Source organism: Megalobrama amblycephala, linkage group LG11 (genome assembly GCF_018812025.1).
Source record: "Megalobrama amblycephala isolate DHTTF-2021 linkage group LG11, ASM1881202v1, whole genome shotgun sequence".
Taxonomy (NCBI): domain Eukaryota; kingdom Metazoa; phylum Chordata; class Actinopteri; order Cypriniformes; family Xenocyprididae; genus Megalobrama; species Megalobrama amblycephala.
This window is the reverse complement of record NC_063054.1, coordinates 9,886,953-9,905,198: the sequence shown is the minus strand read 5'-3', so window position 1 is coordinate 9,905,198 and position 18,246 is coordinate 9,886,953. Positions and strand designations below refer to the sequence as shown.

The following is an 18,246-nucleotide window of genomic DNA, read 5'->3' as shown; positions in this document are numbered from 1 at the left end:
AGAGGAAGTCAATCTGGCTGGAACAGATGTCCCAGCGAGAGCAAAGTCGATGCGCAAGGGCTATTTGTTTTTAATAACTGGTTCAAATATCATGACGTGAGTGTTCCTGTAGAATTTAAAGTGGTGGCACTTTACAATATAGAGTTGACTATTTAACAAAACAATTGTGATTTTAATGGAAAAGAATCTTTTGTTTCGAATCAGTGGTTCGGAGCATGTATCAAACTGCCAAAGTCACGCCCCCCAGTGGTGAACCATTGAAATTTCGAAACACTTATGATGTAACAAAGCCTCATTTACTGAAATCACATGACTTTGGCAGTTTGATACGAACCACTGATTCGAAACAAAAGATTCGAAGCTTCATGAAGCAGTGTTTTGAAATCGTCCATCACTAGATATTGTTGAATAAAGTCGCTATTTTGTTTTTTTGGCGCACAAAAAGTATTCTCGTCACTTCATAACATTAAGGTTGAATGTTAAGGGGGTAATGCTATTCCATGCATTATTTACACTGTTAAAGAGTTGCACTGCATTCATGGCCAAAGTTTCAAAACACGAGTTGGACATATGATGGAGTATTTCTGTGCCAAATACACTACTTATGGTTTTGGTACAGGATTCAGAGAGTTTTTTTCGAGTGTGTCCTGGATGACGTTAAAAGAGAGCGGAATTCCTTGCATGAGCACTTCTCCCTGATAAGCGTGCACACACACACACATCACCCAGAGCAAGAGCAAGGGCACACGCATCAACGCGTTTCGTTCAGGATACGGAAGCCGAGAGATTTTTCAACAATGGCTGTGTCCCAATTCAGGGTCTGCAGCCTTCGAAGGCTGCATACATCATCGAGGCAGTCTCATTTAAGGAAAATAACTGTTAGATTGCAAAGTAAGAAAGAAATTACAGTATTTTACACCTCACAATGAATATCAGTCAACTTTATTACGGTTACTTTTCTTAAAAATGATATCCTTGATGATGTATTCAGCCTTCAAATGTGACCTTCGAAGGATGAAGCCTCCGAAATGAAATGCAGCTCCTGTCACCGATGGAGTGTGTTTTTGGTTGTGAGGGAAAGATGACCTTTTTCAGCTTCCCAAAGAACCCAGCATTAAGGGAACAGAGGATGAAGTTTGTTTTTCCGAGGCAGCAACGGTGTTGTGCACGTATGTTTGTTTGTTCCCGGGATTTCGGTGATGAATGCTTTGTAAACAAGTCCCAGTTCGGCACTGGATTTGCAGATCGCGGGTGGTGAGTAAAGCTGCATCAGATGTCTGTGTTTTGTTGGCAATCGGCGCACAACACAAACGTTTTTGTTCATTTTTTATTTAGAATGATGTCACAGCTAGCATGTGATCTCTAGGCAGCAGCTGCGCACGCTTGTGACTCTTTAGCTCCGCCCACAGCACTGACGACAGACACGCCTCCAGGATCTCAGCTTTTTTCAGAAAGACTCGGTTTAGCGTATCTATCTTTTATAAATATGACAAAACTAAAAACTTTTCTGAGATATGAAGGATGCAGTGTTACTCTATATGTACTCAGGATTAACATGAGAATGGCAGAAACTGTGTGTGATACCCCACCTTTAAAACAATGAAACAATTCAGATGACTTAAAAAGTGTCAGTTTCGTAAACTCAAAAGAAAAAGAAAGTTGTAAATACTCATAAAAGTTAATTTGATTGAACTAATTTGTTTCATTTGAGTTTGCCCTACTCAAACCAATTAATTATTTTGAGCGTTAGGGTTTACAGCGTATGATAAAAAGCTCTAATAGATCTCCTGGGACACTGCAAGGAATTTTAAAGTAAAATACTGTTAAATGTACAGTTTTGGAGGTGAAAACCAAACCAAGTCATATAATTTACAGTGAAAATTGACATTTAGAAGCTTTTAGATTCACTTTTTTGTTTAATTTTAAAGGGATAGTCATCATCATCAGTAGTTCCAAACCTGTATGAATTTCTTTGTTCTGTTGTACACAAAGGATATGTTAACAGGTTCTGTGTTAATGTTGATTCAGCAAAGTTGTTGCATGGGGATAGTTCACCCCAAAATTATGTCATATTTATTACCCTCATGTTTTTTTGTAAATCTATATGACTTTCTTTCTTCTGCAAAACATAATTGTAAAAGAAGATATTTTGAAGAATGCTTCAACTTTTTTCCATTTAATGAAAGTCAATGAGGCCCAAAACATCATTCAACCCCATTAACTTTCAATGGATGGAGAAAACCTCTGAGATTTTTCTTCTTTTGTGTTTCACAGAAGAAAGACAGTCATACAGGTTTAAAACGACATGAGAGTGAGTAAATATGACAGAATTTCCATTCTAACCATTCATTTAATAATCTACTGTATTTAGATGTCATATTCTGTTTAATTTAATCAAAGAGCAAGTGAGAGGGGTGAAAATGGTGATGAAAAACAACATTGTCCCTTTGTGGTGCAAGAATCCTTGACTAAGTGGACATCAGGGAAAAAAATAACATAATAAAAATGTATGATATGACCCCCAAACAGATGTGCATGTTAAAAAGGCATCAAACACACACAGATATAAGCGCGCACGCACACACACACACACGCACACGCAGAGTAGCACTAGAGCAGGTAGAGGTAACACTGTGTCCTCTGCAAGGCATTTATCATGCAGATCAGTACAGCAGCCAGTAATGAGAGCATTCATATTCTACAGCAGGAGGACGGGACATCTTATTTAGCCGGAACTAGACAGACACATTATTTAATTTACATCCGCCCCGTTCCATGTCTCCTTTATCTATTTTCTTGGTATTATTTTGTCCTGTACACACACAACATTTTCTCCTACCTGAGGGTACAGAGGCAGGGTTGAAGGGGGTGAACAGTTCGGATGGAGTCTGGTGGGCCAGCGTGGGGTCCAGAGTATTAGCCGGAGATGCTGGGGTCTGTGGAAAATGGGAATCATAGCAGTCTAAACAGAAGATTTCCAAAAAAACACTACACTACACTTGCTCTTTAACTATAAAGATGTTCAAAATGGCATACTGTTTACATACTACTTAATTAGTATGCAGTATACAGTGTGCAGTATGCCAGTGGTCCATTTCAAGTCACTCACCGAGGGGGACGTGATATCAGGAGGAGTGGACATGTCTCCAAAAAGCTCTAACTGGTTGATATTCTGCAGATGAAAGAGGAACATTTACCATCATAAAAGTTTCACCTCAGCACTCACTGCATGACAGTCTAGTCTTTGCCAGAGAATAGTGGCATCTACCTTAGGCAAACAGTGGCTTGAATGCAAAAGGTGAATTATGGAAATGATAGTGGGTTGCTATAAAAATGATATAAAATATATAAAAGATGATGATGACTTCCTGTACCTACCGACCAAGCGCAGCACGCAGAAATAAACGCAGTCATCAACAGTAATTTACATTCATTTAAATCTATCCATCCTTTCATCCTTCTGTCCGTCCGTCCTTCCTTCCTTATTACCTTCCATCCATCCATCCATCCATCCCTCCTTACTTCCATCCATCCTCCCTTCATTTCATCCATCCATCCATCATTCCTTCCCTTCTTCCTTTCTTTCATCCATCCATCCATCCATCCATCCATCCATCCATCCTTCCTTCCCTTCTTCTTTCCTTCCCTTCTTCTTTCCTTCCCTTCTTTCTTCCTTCCTTCCCTTCTTCCTTTTTTCCATCCTTCCTTCCTTCCTTCCTTCCATTCATCCATCCTTCCCTTCTTCCTTCCTTCCATTCAACATTCCTTCCCTTCTTCCTTCCCATTCATCCATCCATCCATCCATCCATCCATCCATCCTTACTTCCTTCCATCCATCCATCCATCCATCATTCCTTCCCTTCTTCCTTCCTTTCATCCATCCATCCATCCATCCATCATTCCTTCCCTTCTTCCTTCCTTCCTTCATTCCCTTCTTCCTTCTTTCCATCCCTTCTTCCTTCCTTCCATCCAACATTCCTTCCCTTCTTCCTTCCCTTTCATCCATCCCTCCCTCCCTCCATCCATCCATCCATCCCTCCTTACTTCCATCCATCCTTCCTTCATTTCATCCATCCATCCATCCATCCATTATTCCTTCCCTTCTTCCTTTCTTTCATCCATCCATCCATCCTTCCTTCCCTTCTTCTTTCCTTCCCTTCTTTCTTCCTTCCTTCCCTTCTTCCTTTTTTCCATCCTTCCTTCCTTCCTTCCTTCCATTCATCCATCCTTCCCTTCTTCCTTCCTTCCATTCAACATTCCTTCCCTTCTTCCTTCCCATTCATCCATCCATCCATCCATCCATCCATCCATCCATCCATCCATCCATCCTTACTTCCTTCCATCCATCCATCCATCCATCCATCATTCCTTCCCTTCTTCCTTCCTTTCATCCATCCATCCATCCATCCATCCATCATTCCTTCCCTTCTTCCTTCCTTCCTTCATTCCCTTCTTCCTTCTTTCCATCCCTTCTTCCTTCCTTCCATCCAACATTCCTTCCCTTCTTCCTTCCCTTTCATCCATCCCTCCCTCCATCCATCCATCCATCCATCCATCCCTCCTTACTTCCATCCATCCTTCCTTCATTTCATCCATCCATCCATCCATCCATCCATCCATCCATTATTCCTTCCCTTCTTCCTTTCTTTCATCCATCCATCCATCCTTCCTTCCCTTCTTCTTTCCTTCCCTTCTTTCTTCCTTCCTTCCCTTCTTCCTTTTTTCCATCCTTCCTTCCTTCCTTCCTTCCTTCCATTCATCCATCCTTCCCTTCTTCCTTCCTTCCATTCAACATTCCTTCCCTTCTTCCTTCCCATTCATCCATCCATCCATCCATCCTTACTTCCTTCCATCCATCCATCCATCCATCATTCCTTCCCTTCTTCCTTCCTTTCATCCATCCATCCATCCATCCATCCATCCATCCATCCATCCTTCCTTCCCTTCTTTCTTCCTTCCTTCATTCCCTTCTTCCTTCTTTCCATCCTTCCTTCCTTCCATCCAACATTTCTTCCCTTCTTCCTTCCCTTTCATCCATCCCTCCCTCCCTCCATCCTTACTTCCTTCCATCCATCCATCCATCCATCCATCCTTCATTTCATCATCCATCCATCCATCATTCCTTCCCTTCTTGCTTCCTTTCATCCATCCATCCATCATTTCTTCCTTTCATCCATCCATCCTTCCTTCCCTTCTTTTTTCTTTCCTTCCTTCCCTTCTTTCCGTCCTTCCTTCCTTCCTTCCTTCCATCCATCCTTCCCTTCTTCCTTCCTTCCATCCAACATTCGTTCCCTTCTTCCTTCCCTTTCATCCGTCATTCATCCATCCATCCATTCATCCATCCATCCATCGATCATTCCTTCCCTTCTTCCTTCCTTTCATCCATCCATCCATCCATCCCTCCATCCTTCCTTCCCTTCTTCTTTCCATCCCTTCTTTTTTCTTTCCTTCCTTCCCTTCTTTCCGTCCTTCCTTCCTTCCTTCCATCCATCCTTCCCTTCTTCCTTCCTTCCATCCAACATTCGTTCCCTTCTTCCTTCCCTTTCATCCGTCATTCATCCATCCATCCATCCATCCATCCATCCATCCATCCATCCATCCATCCATCCATCCATCATTCCTTCCCTTCTTCCTTCCTTTCATCCATCCCTCCATCCATCCATCCATCCTTCATTTCATCATCCATCCATCCATCCATCCATCCATTATTCCTTCCCTTCTTTCTTCCTTCCTTCCCTTCTTCCTTCTTTCCGTCCTTCCTTCCTTCCTTCCTTCCTTCCTTCCATCCATCATCCATCCATCCATCCCTTCTTGCATCCATCCATCCATCCATCCATCCATCCATCCATCCATCCTTCCTTCCTTCCTTCCTAATTTCAAAGAAGATAATGAGTAAATATTTTGAGATGTATCCCTTTTTTTTCAGTAAAAACCCTCCAACAATCATAATCAACTGTTACTTATTGAAACTTGCCTAACTCTGTATGGTCGGGTCCATCTATGTTCACTTTACACTGCAGTAAATAGCAGAACAGCTGAACATACATTGATTAATTTGTCTGGGCTTGGAAGTATGGATTTTGATTAGTCAATATTTCCCACTCAAGTTAAGTTTTTTGTTGTTGTTATTGTTTTTTTTCAGAAATAAGATGAAAATGCAAGCTGCACAAATATTGTTGAGTTTGCTGTGATTGTGAAATCCTAGAGGACCTGGCAAATGACACCCACCAGAGGAAGACACATTATAAACCTTATCAGGTCTGGCTCATGAATATTAACTAGGCAAAGTAATGTTCTCTTAGTAGTTATTATAACTCATTCGCTGAAAGAAACTTAAGTGCTAACAGAGTAGGACTACTATTTGCCCGTCCATTTAGTCCAGTGCAGAAGCTTCTGCTTGTTCTTAAAGCCACCATTTTTCCTTCCTAATTTATTATTATTACCAAAATAGTCAGAAGGCAACCTTAGCAATGTCTAAAAGATGAGCAGCACAGTTCCAAAGGCAGCTACACTCCAGTTTCTGAACATTAGTGGGTCTTGTGTCCTTGTTGAGTGTGTTTATTAGAAAACGGAAGACAGGGTGCTGCCAGCGGGGAGCAGCTCAGCATTTCTTGAGCTTTTTAAAGTGACTGGCGCATGACAGAAAAGCTTTTCTACACTGCTTCTAAAAAACATTTTGTTCATCCATTTGCTTGAGGCCAGACCATAGGGTTCATTCCTGAAATGCAACACTTTTTCACACCTACATCTACAAAAGGGCTATTCTTTATGAAAGAATAATTGCTCTCTCTTCTCTGATGTTATGCTGGCATTTACTGTCTCCACTCATCTGTCTCTAATAATTTAAAAAATTAAAAAAACAGCACACAAAAATACGACCGTGTGTGTGACCTTTGAGACCACTGTAAAATCTTGCGCACATGGTTTCCGACTTATTAATTCATGGGAACACAAAATCCAACCTATTCAACTGGGTCACACTAGGGTCATATATAAGAGCTCAGTCATTTGACTATGAAAGAGAAAGGTCAGGTATGAGTAAGTAGACTACTTCCAGGAGACTAGTGGAATAGGTAAAAAGCAAGAGACAGGGGATTTAGCAGGGAAATAAACTGTTCATAGTGGAGAGCGTGACATTTACTTTCCTGTACAGGGACTCTGCTGGAGTCTAGAGTGGGCCATAGTGCATTACTTATTACTTTATAGCTATAGAGGAGCTTTCTAGGTCATTTGCAATCAAAACAACAGCTTGGAGGATCATGGGAAGGCCGAGGGCAGGTGTGGAGAAACTTGGGCCAATCATTTTCCACCTTACCTGGGTGACCAGCAACAGGTCAGTGTCTAGATCCAAGAGATCGATCTGTTCGTTACGTTTGTTCTGCAATGATAACATGGTGTTAGATGAAAGATGAAATGAGAAAATGAGGTAAAATGGGGTCTCTTTTGGTAAGGTGAAGTGTGTTTAGATGAGATAGATGGTACTTTACCTGTACAGGTGAGGTTACACATGTTTACCTCACTATCAATTCATGGCTTTTGCATTTTACCAGATTATCTCTAAACAGGTTTGAGCCAAACACAATTCAAGAACCAACTGTATTTATCTTCGCTAACTCGCATCCCACCCCATAGCCTCAAACTGTTATTGGTGGAAGGAGGAATCAAACTAAAAAAATGATTTTTAACCAGCTGCCAGCAGGATTTAATGGGAAAATAATGTGTTTAAATGGGCGTCCCTTGAGATAACATGGGAAGAGCAAAAGACCATGAACAACAGCTGCTCCCATCTTACATTTTGTGCTGCTGAAAAAGCAACACAGACGAGGAGAGGATCTTATAGGAAAGGAGAGGATGGGTAGACCATGAAATAGAAAAGAACACCAAGAAGTCTTTCTTTGAACATGATTTATATGGTTAGCCGGATAAAGGGGTGTCATGTGCATATATATATATATATTTTTTTTTTCTTCACTTGATGCCCTCAGCAAGATATGACTGAAGGAATTATATATATATATACCACATTACTTAACATGAACTAACACCAAAAAAAATTAAAAAATAAAATAAAATAAAATAAAATAAATAAAAATGGTGGAAAACATATTCTTACTTACTGATCATTTCAATGTTTACAACATTCAACAATTAATTTCAACAATTTTTTGTTAAAGTTTCAGCATTTTGTTTTTATTATGTCTATAGACAGTATTCTTATTTATAAGTTTTAGTTAATTTAATTCTAGATATTTTAGTACTTCAACTTAAAATAAAAGTTTAACTTTTTGTTTTATTTTATTTTATTTTATTTTACTTTACTTTATTTTACTTTATTTCAGTTAACGAATGTTTATTTTCTTTCAAGTAAAAAAAAAAAAAAAAAATCATGGTTTTAGTTTATTAATGATGATTAAAAAATAGAGAAATGTTGAAATGCCTCGGCCACAAGTTGAAATACAATAAGTTTAACTTTTTGTTTATTTTGTTTTGTATTATTTAATTTAATTTAATTTAATTTAATTTAATTTAATTTAATTTAATTTAATTTAATTTAATTTAATTTAATTTAATTTAATTTAATTTAATTTAATTTGCCATTTTATTTTATTTCAAGTAACAATTTTATTTTTCATAGTTTTAGTTTATTAATGATGGGGGGAAAAAAATAAATGTTGAAATTCCTTGGCCACAAGTTGAAATAAGTTTAACTTTATTTTATTTTATTTTATTTTATTTTATTTTATTTTATTTTATTTTATTTTATTTTATTTTATTTTTAAGGTGCAATATATGATACACATAAATGTCATTACAATTTTTTTTAAAAAATCCCACTTTAATATAAAAACAATAGAATATGTAAAATTTAAGAAATATTAAAATATAAATCTATAAAATTATTAAATAAAAATGAAAATTATTAAAATTTTAAAGTGCATGATCTGCATAAGGTGACTGACAGACATTCATATTGATTTCTGACACAAAAGACAGCAATGGATTATGATGTTATCAAGAAAGTCCGGCTAACCAAGTAAGACCAGATACACACACAACATCTGGACCAATACAAAAACACAAACATGTAAAACATGCAATAAAATCAAGTGAGAACTGACTCCAGGTCAGTGGCGTGGGTTGCAGGAGCATTTGACACCTGAGATGGTTAAGTCTGAAAGCCTCTGAGTTAGTGCTTGTTGTTCAGTGTTCAAAGTATGGCCACCGGAGGCGTCTGAGAAAAGTAAGCAGGAATAACCCACTGCTAGTGACATGTTATATTTGCTAATGTTGTGGTTATGAGCGAATGGACAAACATGAAGGAAAGCAGAGGCAGTGTGATAGAAAGGAAAAGAGAGAAAGCATCAACAAGGTTTGGGTTGTGTAGCTCTCTTCACTTGCAGACCATGACGATCAGTTCAGCTGTCTAACATTGAAGCTGCGAAACTATTAAACAGGCTTCATTCATAAAACATGAACTCATTTCTCTCTTTTGAATGACGGAGCAATCTACGTCTACAAACAATTTGCACTCAAATTCATTCTGCTTGTGTTTCACGAATGAGGCCGAATAATAGGAAAAAACAAAAAAATTAGATTTGTTCCTGTCATGTTTCCAGGGTGACGGTGTTCGTCTCACATTGTTTGATTTTGAAGGTCATTGAGCTGGAACTGCCGTTCTATACTGCGGCCAGTAGCTGAATTAAACGGCTGTAATATTACCAGCCCAAGAGATGCCATCAAATCAATCTCTTTACACACCCTTGGGGATCACCATTGAGGATAATGGGAAAGATGACAGCTGGGCCCTATAGTGATGAACTGTGTCAGTCAAAGCACCCTGCATGCTGCTGACACCTTATTACTGATGGATATCACGAGTGCTGATAACCACCTTCTTATCTGTTATTATAACAAGCTGCCTCTCCTGTGGAAGTATGACTCACATGATGTATTGTCATTCCATAACTGAAATTACAGTATTTACACTAAACAGTCTCCATGGCAACATTTAGAACGGCGCTGGGAGTAAATATTAGTATTTTATGCAACTGTACGAGTATCGCGTTTATTTTGCCACAATCCATCAGCCTACTTTTCTATCATCATTATCACTTCAAAAGACTATCAATTAGCCATCCCCTCAGAGAGAATAATTATCTTCGCAGTGTCCTGTGTGCTTTTACTGCTGCCCATTTCATTACGGCCGGAGAGTTAATGTCTCACTGATCGTATAGCCGCAGGCATGAAACCAACTGAGAAGCACAGCTATGAAATTTAATAATACGTGGAGAGGTACAAGAAAAAAGAACAACACTAAAGAGTTATTAAAGCAATGCTTCAGCAAATACTGCTTACCAAAATCAATTTTTTAGTAGGCACAGTATAATGGGGGGAATTCACTAAGAATAAATGGCACCAACTGATATTGTTGTTTATTTGTGCTTTGTTTCAGCGTGTGATTCAATAAAGGAAATATGGAAATTCATTAATGTGAAAACACGCCTCAACAGTATATGCTAAACGCAGTTTACATGACACTGTTGCCCATTTCTGTTGTGAAGGATTGGCAGAATACCATGATTTAGCATACTGGAATTTTTTTTTTTTTTTACTTCTTTCGAACAATGTGTATTAAAAGTGCAAAACAAAACAAAACAAACAAATAACAAAACAAAAACAAAACAAAACAACACACAACAAAGCAAAACAAAAAACTACACCAAAACAAAGCAAAATAAAAGAAAAAAGAACACAAAAAACAAAGCAAAACAAAACAAAACACACAAAAAACAAAAAAGCTACAAACAAAAACAAAACAAAATGAAGCAAAACAAAAGAAAACAGCACAAAAAACAACACACAACAAAAGAAAACAAAACAACACAACAAAGCAAAATAAAAGCACAAAAAAAAAATAATAACAAAGCCAAAAAACACAAAAAACTACAAACAAAAACAAACCGAAGCAAAACAAAAGAAAACAGCACAAAAAACAAAACAACACAACAAAGCAAAATAAAAGCACAAAAAAAACAAAAAAACAAAAAGAAAAACATAGCCAAAAATCACAAAAAAAACCACACAAATCAAAAGAAAACAAAGCCAAACAAAAAACTAAACAAAAAGCCAAGCAAAAGAAAACAAAACAGCACAACACAAAAAACAAAACAAACAAAACATACCTAAACAAAAAAACTAAACAATAAGCAAAACAAAAGAAAACAAAAAACAAAAAGAAAAGAAAATGAAGCAAAAGAAAAGAAAACAACACACAACAAAGTAAAACAAAAGAAAACAAAACAAAGCACAAAACAGAAAAAAACAAAACAAAGCAAAACAACAAAACAAAATCTATTTGTTTTTCTATTTGATCATCATTTAATGAATTAGTCCTGCCATGAATGCTAGAAAATGTACACAAATGTCTCTTAAAAATAATGTTTACTGGAATATTAATAATTTTAATAGTCTATAATTATAATCTACATTACACAATATATACATGATAGAAAAGTGTGCTGAATGTTTTCATTGCAGTAAAATACTGCACTACACACAAAAGTGGAGCAACTGCTTAGTGAATTTGCCCCAAAATGTGTGGCTGATAGAAGAGAAGAAAAAAAAAAAAAAAAAAAAATATATATATATATATATGCAGACCCACAATGTATGTGCAGATGCACAACACAAAACAGATTTACAGCCTAACGGTTCAAAAGCCAATTCCATAGAGCCGAAGTAGTTATTTCATGAATTGAAGCTGTGCAGATTTTGCTTAGACAGGAATGAAAAAGCTGGGGAAGGCAGGATCAAGAGGCCACACGACTTAGATTGAAAGAGGAGAGAGGAAGAAGGCTGAAAATGTGTGCGGGGAAGAGAGAAAAGAGTGAGTAGGTGTTTGAAAACATGATGGAAGAGGTGAGAGGAAGAGATGCCAGACAGCGGCACAGGGTGACATGAGGGCTGAGATGAGAAAACCCAACTCAAACATTGTTTTCCAGGTCTGGAGTGACCTAAACAACTGAATACTGAGGACAGACTCAACCAACTCCAGGGTATCAGGGACTTTGCTGGGGTTGTACAGTATGTGTTGTGATGGTGATTGTGTGGAGGTTTAGGCTTTTAGCTGAGCTAAGACTGAATGAACAGAGCAGCTATAACACAAGAGAGATACAGACAGCAGAGACACTGGCCAGAACATGAAAAGATCAGCCATTTTTATATCAGAGTGTTAATGTTGAGGCCAAATGGCCTGACAAGGGATCATCCATCATTTAAAGAGAGAGAACAAAATTCTTGTAGAATTCAACTTGTAGACCAGTTGAACTGTCATTTCAGTACGGTCACAGATGCATGAGCACAACTCAAACATTAAGGTGGTTTTTAGAAGAATGTTTGCCATCTCTCATTTAAATGACTTTATCTGTCAACCCATTTACACTTCACAGACTTTTATATATATTTTTTTTTATTGCAAATCATGCATGATTCACAGACATTCATGATGTGGCATTGAAGGAAGTTCACCCAAATGTAAAGGTTTGTCAAATGTTGTTTCAAACACTGCAAATAATGATGTTCTTCCTCAGTGCTTTTTTCTTGTTTTCTAAATATCTAAACATACTTTGATGAAGATAGATTTACTTGAGAAGCAAAATAACATGATATTTCTAAAAAAGATTCAAAATGGAGTGAGTTTTTGCTTAAAACAAGAAACAAATTGCCAATGGGCCAAAACTTAATCTTGTTTTCACTTTGAATTGTTTATATTCCTGACCATATTGCCAGATATTGTTTCTTGTTTTAAGCTTAGATCCACTTAAGCTCATTTTTTTTTCTTTATCTAATTTTGCTTCTCAAGTAAATGTATCTTGATTTAAGAATATTTAACACACAAAAAACAAAACAACAAACAAAGCAAAAAACAAACAAACAAACAAACAAAAAACAAAGCAAAACAAAAGAAAACAAAGCAACACACAACAAAGCAAAACAAACAAAGCAAAAGAATATTAAACACACAAAAACAAAACAAAGCAAAAGTAAATTAAACAACACAAAACACAACAAAGCAAAACAAAATAAAATAAAAAGCACAACACAAAAACAAAACAAAGCAAAACAAAACTAAACAAAATCTCTTTGTCTTTACAATTTCATCATCATTTAATGAATTAGTCCTGCCATGAATGTTAGAAAGTAATTTTGCTTCTCATGTAAATGTATCTTGATTTAAGTATATTTAGATACAGTATTTCTACTAGAAAACAAGACAAAAATACTGAGGAAGAACTTTTTTGTTTGTTTGTTTGTTTGTTGTTGCAACTTCCCTGGAACACAAAAGAAGAAGACATACTTGGAGACTGTTCTGGTTGCTTTTTTCCATACAAATATCATGGAAATATAGTAAAAATTGTCTGTATGAGTTAAGTTCTATATTATTACTATTTTGTGTGTGTGTGAATAATTACTTGCATTTCTGCCTGATACTGTGCATGAATCATATGGACCACATTTATCCTTTTTAAAGCTTGAAAGACTCTCTTCACTGTCATTGCATGAAAAAGAATGAACATATTCTTTAAAATCTCTGTATTCCGTGGAAGAAATAAAGTCATATATGATTCATGAGAATTTTCTTTTTTGGGTGAACCTTCTTGTTAACTTGATTCACTGGGATGCCATCATGAACGCACCAGCTGTCCTTATCATGGGGTGAAGACAAGCGTACTTCATGCAAAACCGACCAATCACGCAATGTCCACCACCAAAAACAACTAGATTTTCAGAAAGAAATTAAAACAAACACAAAATCACACATACGCACAACCAGCCAAAAGCACACAAACACCGGGGGGGAATTAAGGGTGCACAGTCTATGCGATTGGATTTACTGTAAGCCGGGAAATGAGTGCTGCTGAACTCCTCACAGGACTTGAGACAGGGAGCGGAACATGCTTGATGCTTGGTGGTTTACATATTGAAAGGTTTGCCAGAGAGAGGCACAGGATAGTCACATGAACAAACACACACAGGTCCACTCACTGGATGTCGCTTTGGGACGTCATAAACTCCCTCCTTTTGTTGGCTGGTAGGGACCTGGTGTGGACAGGGAGCCCAGCCAAATGCACAGTTAACATGACAAGTTACCATTAGTTCAGATTTCAGCAAGAGATTTTACAACGTCAATGCAGAATGCAAATTTTATGCTTCCTGGAGAGCAAAATCAGTGTATAATGTGTTGCGTTTTAATTAATAAGATAAGTGCAAGATGCAGAATATAGTGCACAGTAGAAATCAAAATTTTGCTTCAATAATAACAATAATAGTTATTTCTTTATAATAAATATTTGTATTATTTATAAAAAATGGATTTGCATTCATAATAAAGTTTTAGATAAAATAATATCAATATAATTGTATAGTCTGCATGATAAATATTTTATTTTATTTTATTTTAAGAAGGATTTCTAAATCCATATACTTTGGTACCATCATTTTCATGTTCAAATTAGACGGCTAGTAAAGATGCAGATCCTTTCTTTGTTATTTTCACGTCTTCTCTCTCTCTAATTTGCCATTGTTCTTAATTTCCCTCTTGCTGAGAGACTGATTGCCGCTGTGTTTTTATTTGAATGTACACTTGAAGTGATCTTTCCATTTCTTTTATTCAAAGATCACACAGCGACAGCAATGATTAATCATTCTCACTCTTTCATTTGGAGAAAGGGCAGAGGAGAGACCTGCTGCTTCTTCTCACAGCGGAGTAATTTCTCCATGCAGACTTTGGAAAGCTCTCTACGCTCAGCATTAATCCCTCAGTCATGCTATCCAAACTTTACCAGAGCCAAAACTACATGGGACCCAAGGGGCCTGCTGGAGGTCAAGGTTACTTTTGATGCTAGTGTTAGCTTTGGTTAAGCAACTTATCTAGCTATGAGATACTGTATTGTGCTGTTAAGGTTAAGAGATGTCGGATAGCAAGTTTTTCCTTAAAATGGGGTTCCCCTATACCAATTAAGAGAAAATACTATACAAGCAAAAACATTGCTTTCTCAGGCACTGGTAAATTTTGAGATTTTGGGCTATTTTGTTTCCATAACACAGACTAGTGTAAAGAAAACATTCGAAATGCACATGTACATGTTTATTTTATTATACTTTTACCTATTTGCATCTGTACATTTCAATTACAATACATACATTTATGTAACATTTCTCTGGCAGTTGTTTCCGCCACTAAATAATAATAATAATAATAATAACAAAAGGTAATTGCGACTTTTTAATCTCACAATTCTGCCTTTTTTTCTCGCAATTTTGAGTTTTTCACAATTCTGACTTTTTTTTCGAAGAATTGTGAGTTTATATCTCACAATTCTGACTTTATAACATGCAATTGCGAGTTACAAAGTCAGAATTGTGAGATATAAACTCACAATTCTTAGAAAAAACATTTTTTTCCCCCTCACATTGGACATTATAACACGCAATTGTGAGTTTATATCTCACAATTCTGACTTCATATCACACAATTCAGACTTTATAAACACACAATTGTGAGAAAAGAAGTCAGAATTGTGAGATAAAAAGTCGCAGTTACCTTTTTTATTTTTTTTATTTCATGGACGGAAACAAGCTTCCATATTATTTTCCGATTTATAGAATGATAGAAAATGGGATATCCAAAATTCCCTCTGTACAAAACTTTAAATTTGTCAACAAAATGGAATAAGAATTTAAAACCTGGCTTGATCCAATGTTCAATTTCTGTTCTCGAAATGTATGCAAATCTGTGCATATTTCATTAAATAATGCCTCATATGCATATTTAAACATAAGATTTCAGAAAATGTGTAATACAAAACAATTGGCTTAATGTTCTGTGATAAAAGCAACAGGGGAAGCAACTGTGTTAAAGCAACAGGGGAAAGTATGGTAATATCTTTTAGTTAAAATTTTCACCCTATTCACTTGTAGTGTCTTTCCTTAAGTTTGGGAAATAATTTTTAGGAATATTGCACTCACAATGAGCAATTGGTAACCACTGGCATATTTTAAAGCTAAGCATAGCTAGAAAAATGTAGATTCACTATTGATACCACTATATAAAAACAAACAAACAAACAAAAAAAAAAAACATTTTTTAAAAAATTCCCTGATTTTTTATACACTCTAAAATGTAATTCAGTGAACTTGTTACCACAACTTGAATAAATTCATGGTTGTAGGTTAAAAATTCCAATTTATTGTTTTAATGAAACCTTTTAAGTTGCAAACATTACTTTGTTGATTTCTGTTGACATAATAATGTTGATCATTACATCAACTTAATATCGTCTGAAATTTAAACTCAAATATCTGTGTTAATTGGCTTTTTAAAAAAAAAAAAAAAAAAAAAAAGGTTGTAGTAACTTAAAGTCTTGATAACTTCGGAAATCGTCCAGTGGATTTCTAGTTCCCAGCATGCTTTGCATAGGACTATGTTAATTTATTTATTTCTTAATTTATTTTTAGTGAAGGGTCAACGCTTTCTCATGACCAATTCGTACGTTTTACAAGGTGGCTAATTCATACAAATTCATACGACTTCACTCGTACGATTTCATACGAATTTGGCAACTCGTAAAATATGTGCGATTTAGCAAAAAACGCATGAATTCGTACGAGTGAGGTTGTGCGAATTCGTACGATTTAGCCACTTCGTAAAATACATACGGATTGCTGTGAGATCAGGTTGGAAAGACCTGTTAATGTTTAATTCTGTTATGTTTGGCATTTAAAAGAGTTTGTGTAATGTTGAAGTTTTGTGGTTACCATTGTGCTGAAGAGTAGATACATGAAGGTAAACACTATTGACTCTATAAGCAATGACTGCACTAATGCCAGTGACAAGTAATGTGTTCTTTAAATATACATGTTAAATAAGTTGTGCTAGCATGTGCTAGGATAGCTGTTGATTTGAATTGAAATAGATGAGATTAATTGGTTCAACTCTGGTAGTTGGAGCAACTTAATTTTTTTGAGTAATCAACTTAAAAAATTGTGTTTATGCTACAAATTATTAAGTTCCTCTAACTCAAGTCAGGCGCTCCGCAATATAACCACGGCTCACTGGTTCAATTTATGCCATTTATATAGCTTCAGTCTTGACAGTGGACAACTAGAGAACACAAATCTCTTGTTCTGTTCGTTCAGGTTTTCCTATTTCATCGCTGTTAGCAAAGATCAAAAGTGATGTTCACGCAGATTCAATTTGACTTGGCCAATCTGGCTTTTTGTTTGATATGAGATGAGATCAGGTGTTAGCTGATCCTAATGATGTGACAGCAAGCAGATGTCTCTTTCATGCTCCTGAGTTTCCGATATCTGTCCTGATGTCAGCAACATGTGAAGGAGTTTGTGAAGTGTCAGGTTAGCGCTTGAGAGCCGTGCAGATATTTGAATAGTTAGAGGGTATAATTTGGTCCCTGATGGTGTTTCAAGCTTTCGCAGTGCTACTGAACTGACTATGACGTTTAAGTCGGCTCTGTAAAAAGTTGTGGAGGAGACAGAATGGCAAAGTGTTGGGGAACTGATGTGTTTATTGTTTAGCTTGGCAGTGTCTCTTTTTGACTCAAGCCACAGGTGACAAAACAAAGCAGCACCTGAGGATACAACACCTGCTGTTGTCTTGGTCATGGCGCTCGGAGCACGAAACATTGCTGGGGTGTAAATCTTTGAAAGGGCCGTCACGCTGAATTAGTGTGGCTTGGCGTAGCACTCTGTTCTAATTCACAGGTGGGACTCTGGCAGCTACACAGTGGAGCTGTCAGTAGCTGCACCATCAAAACCCCGGATTCTTCTGAAGCGTTATTTAAAGAAGAATGCCGGTTTATTTAGAGGCTCCCTATTGGCTGTTTGATAATTAAAACCTGTGTTGGTCCGTGAAAGCTTTTAGTGATAGACCTAAGCTCGATGTATTATTGTTGTATTGTGTGGTGGACAGCGACAGCAGAAATTTAAAAACACTGTAAAAATCATTTTTCGGAGTAAATAAAACAAAGATTATTGGAATATGTTTTACAAGAAAATATTATTTTATATTATCTTTCTACTTCATAATTTTAAGTTGTTTTTTGACATTTATTTGTAATTATTTGTGAAATTATCTAGCAATTTCTGAGCAAAAAAAAAAAAAAATCCACAATTTTTTACACCTCATCAACCTGGATCATGAATATTGATTAGGTGAGGTAATCACTG

At 36.5% G+C, this 18,246-nt stretch overlaps 1 protein-coding gene across 1 annotated transcript in view; it reads right to left on the bottom strand.

The window, feature by feature from the left end:
- dab1a (DAB adaptor protein 1a) overlaps positions 1-18,246 on the bottom strand; it is a 582,896-nt gene that overhangs the window by 30,512 nt on the left and 534,138 nt on the right. Inside the window, 4 exon segments of the mRNA XM_048208606.1 lie at positions 2,840-2,936; positions 3,110-3,172; positions 7,316-7,378; positions 14,047-14,100. Of these exon segments, the coding sequence (XP_048064563.1) occupies positions 2,840-2,936; positions 3,110-3,172; positions 7,316-7,378; positions 14,047-14,100 (277 nt within the window).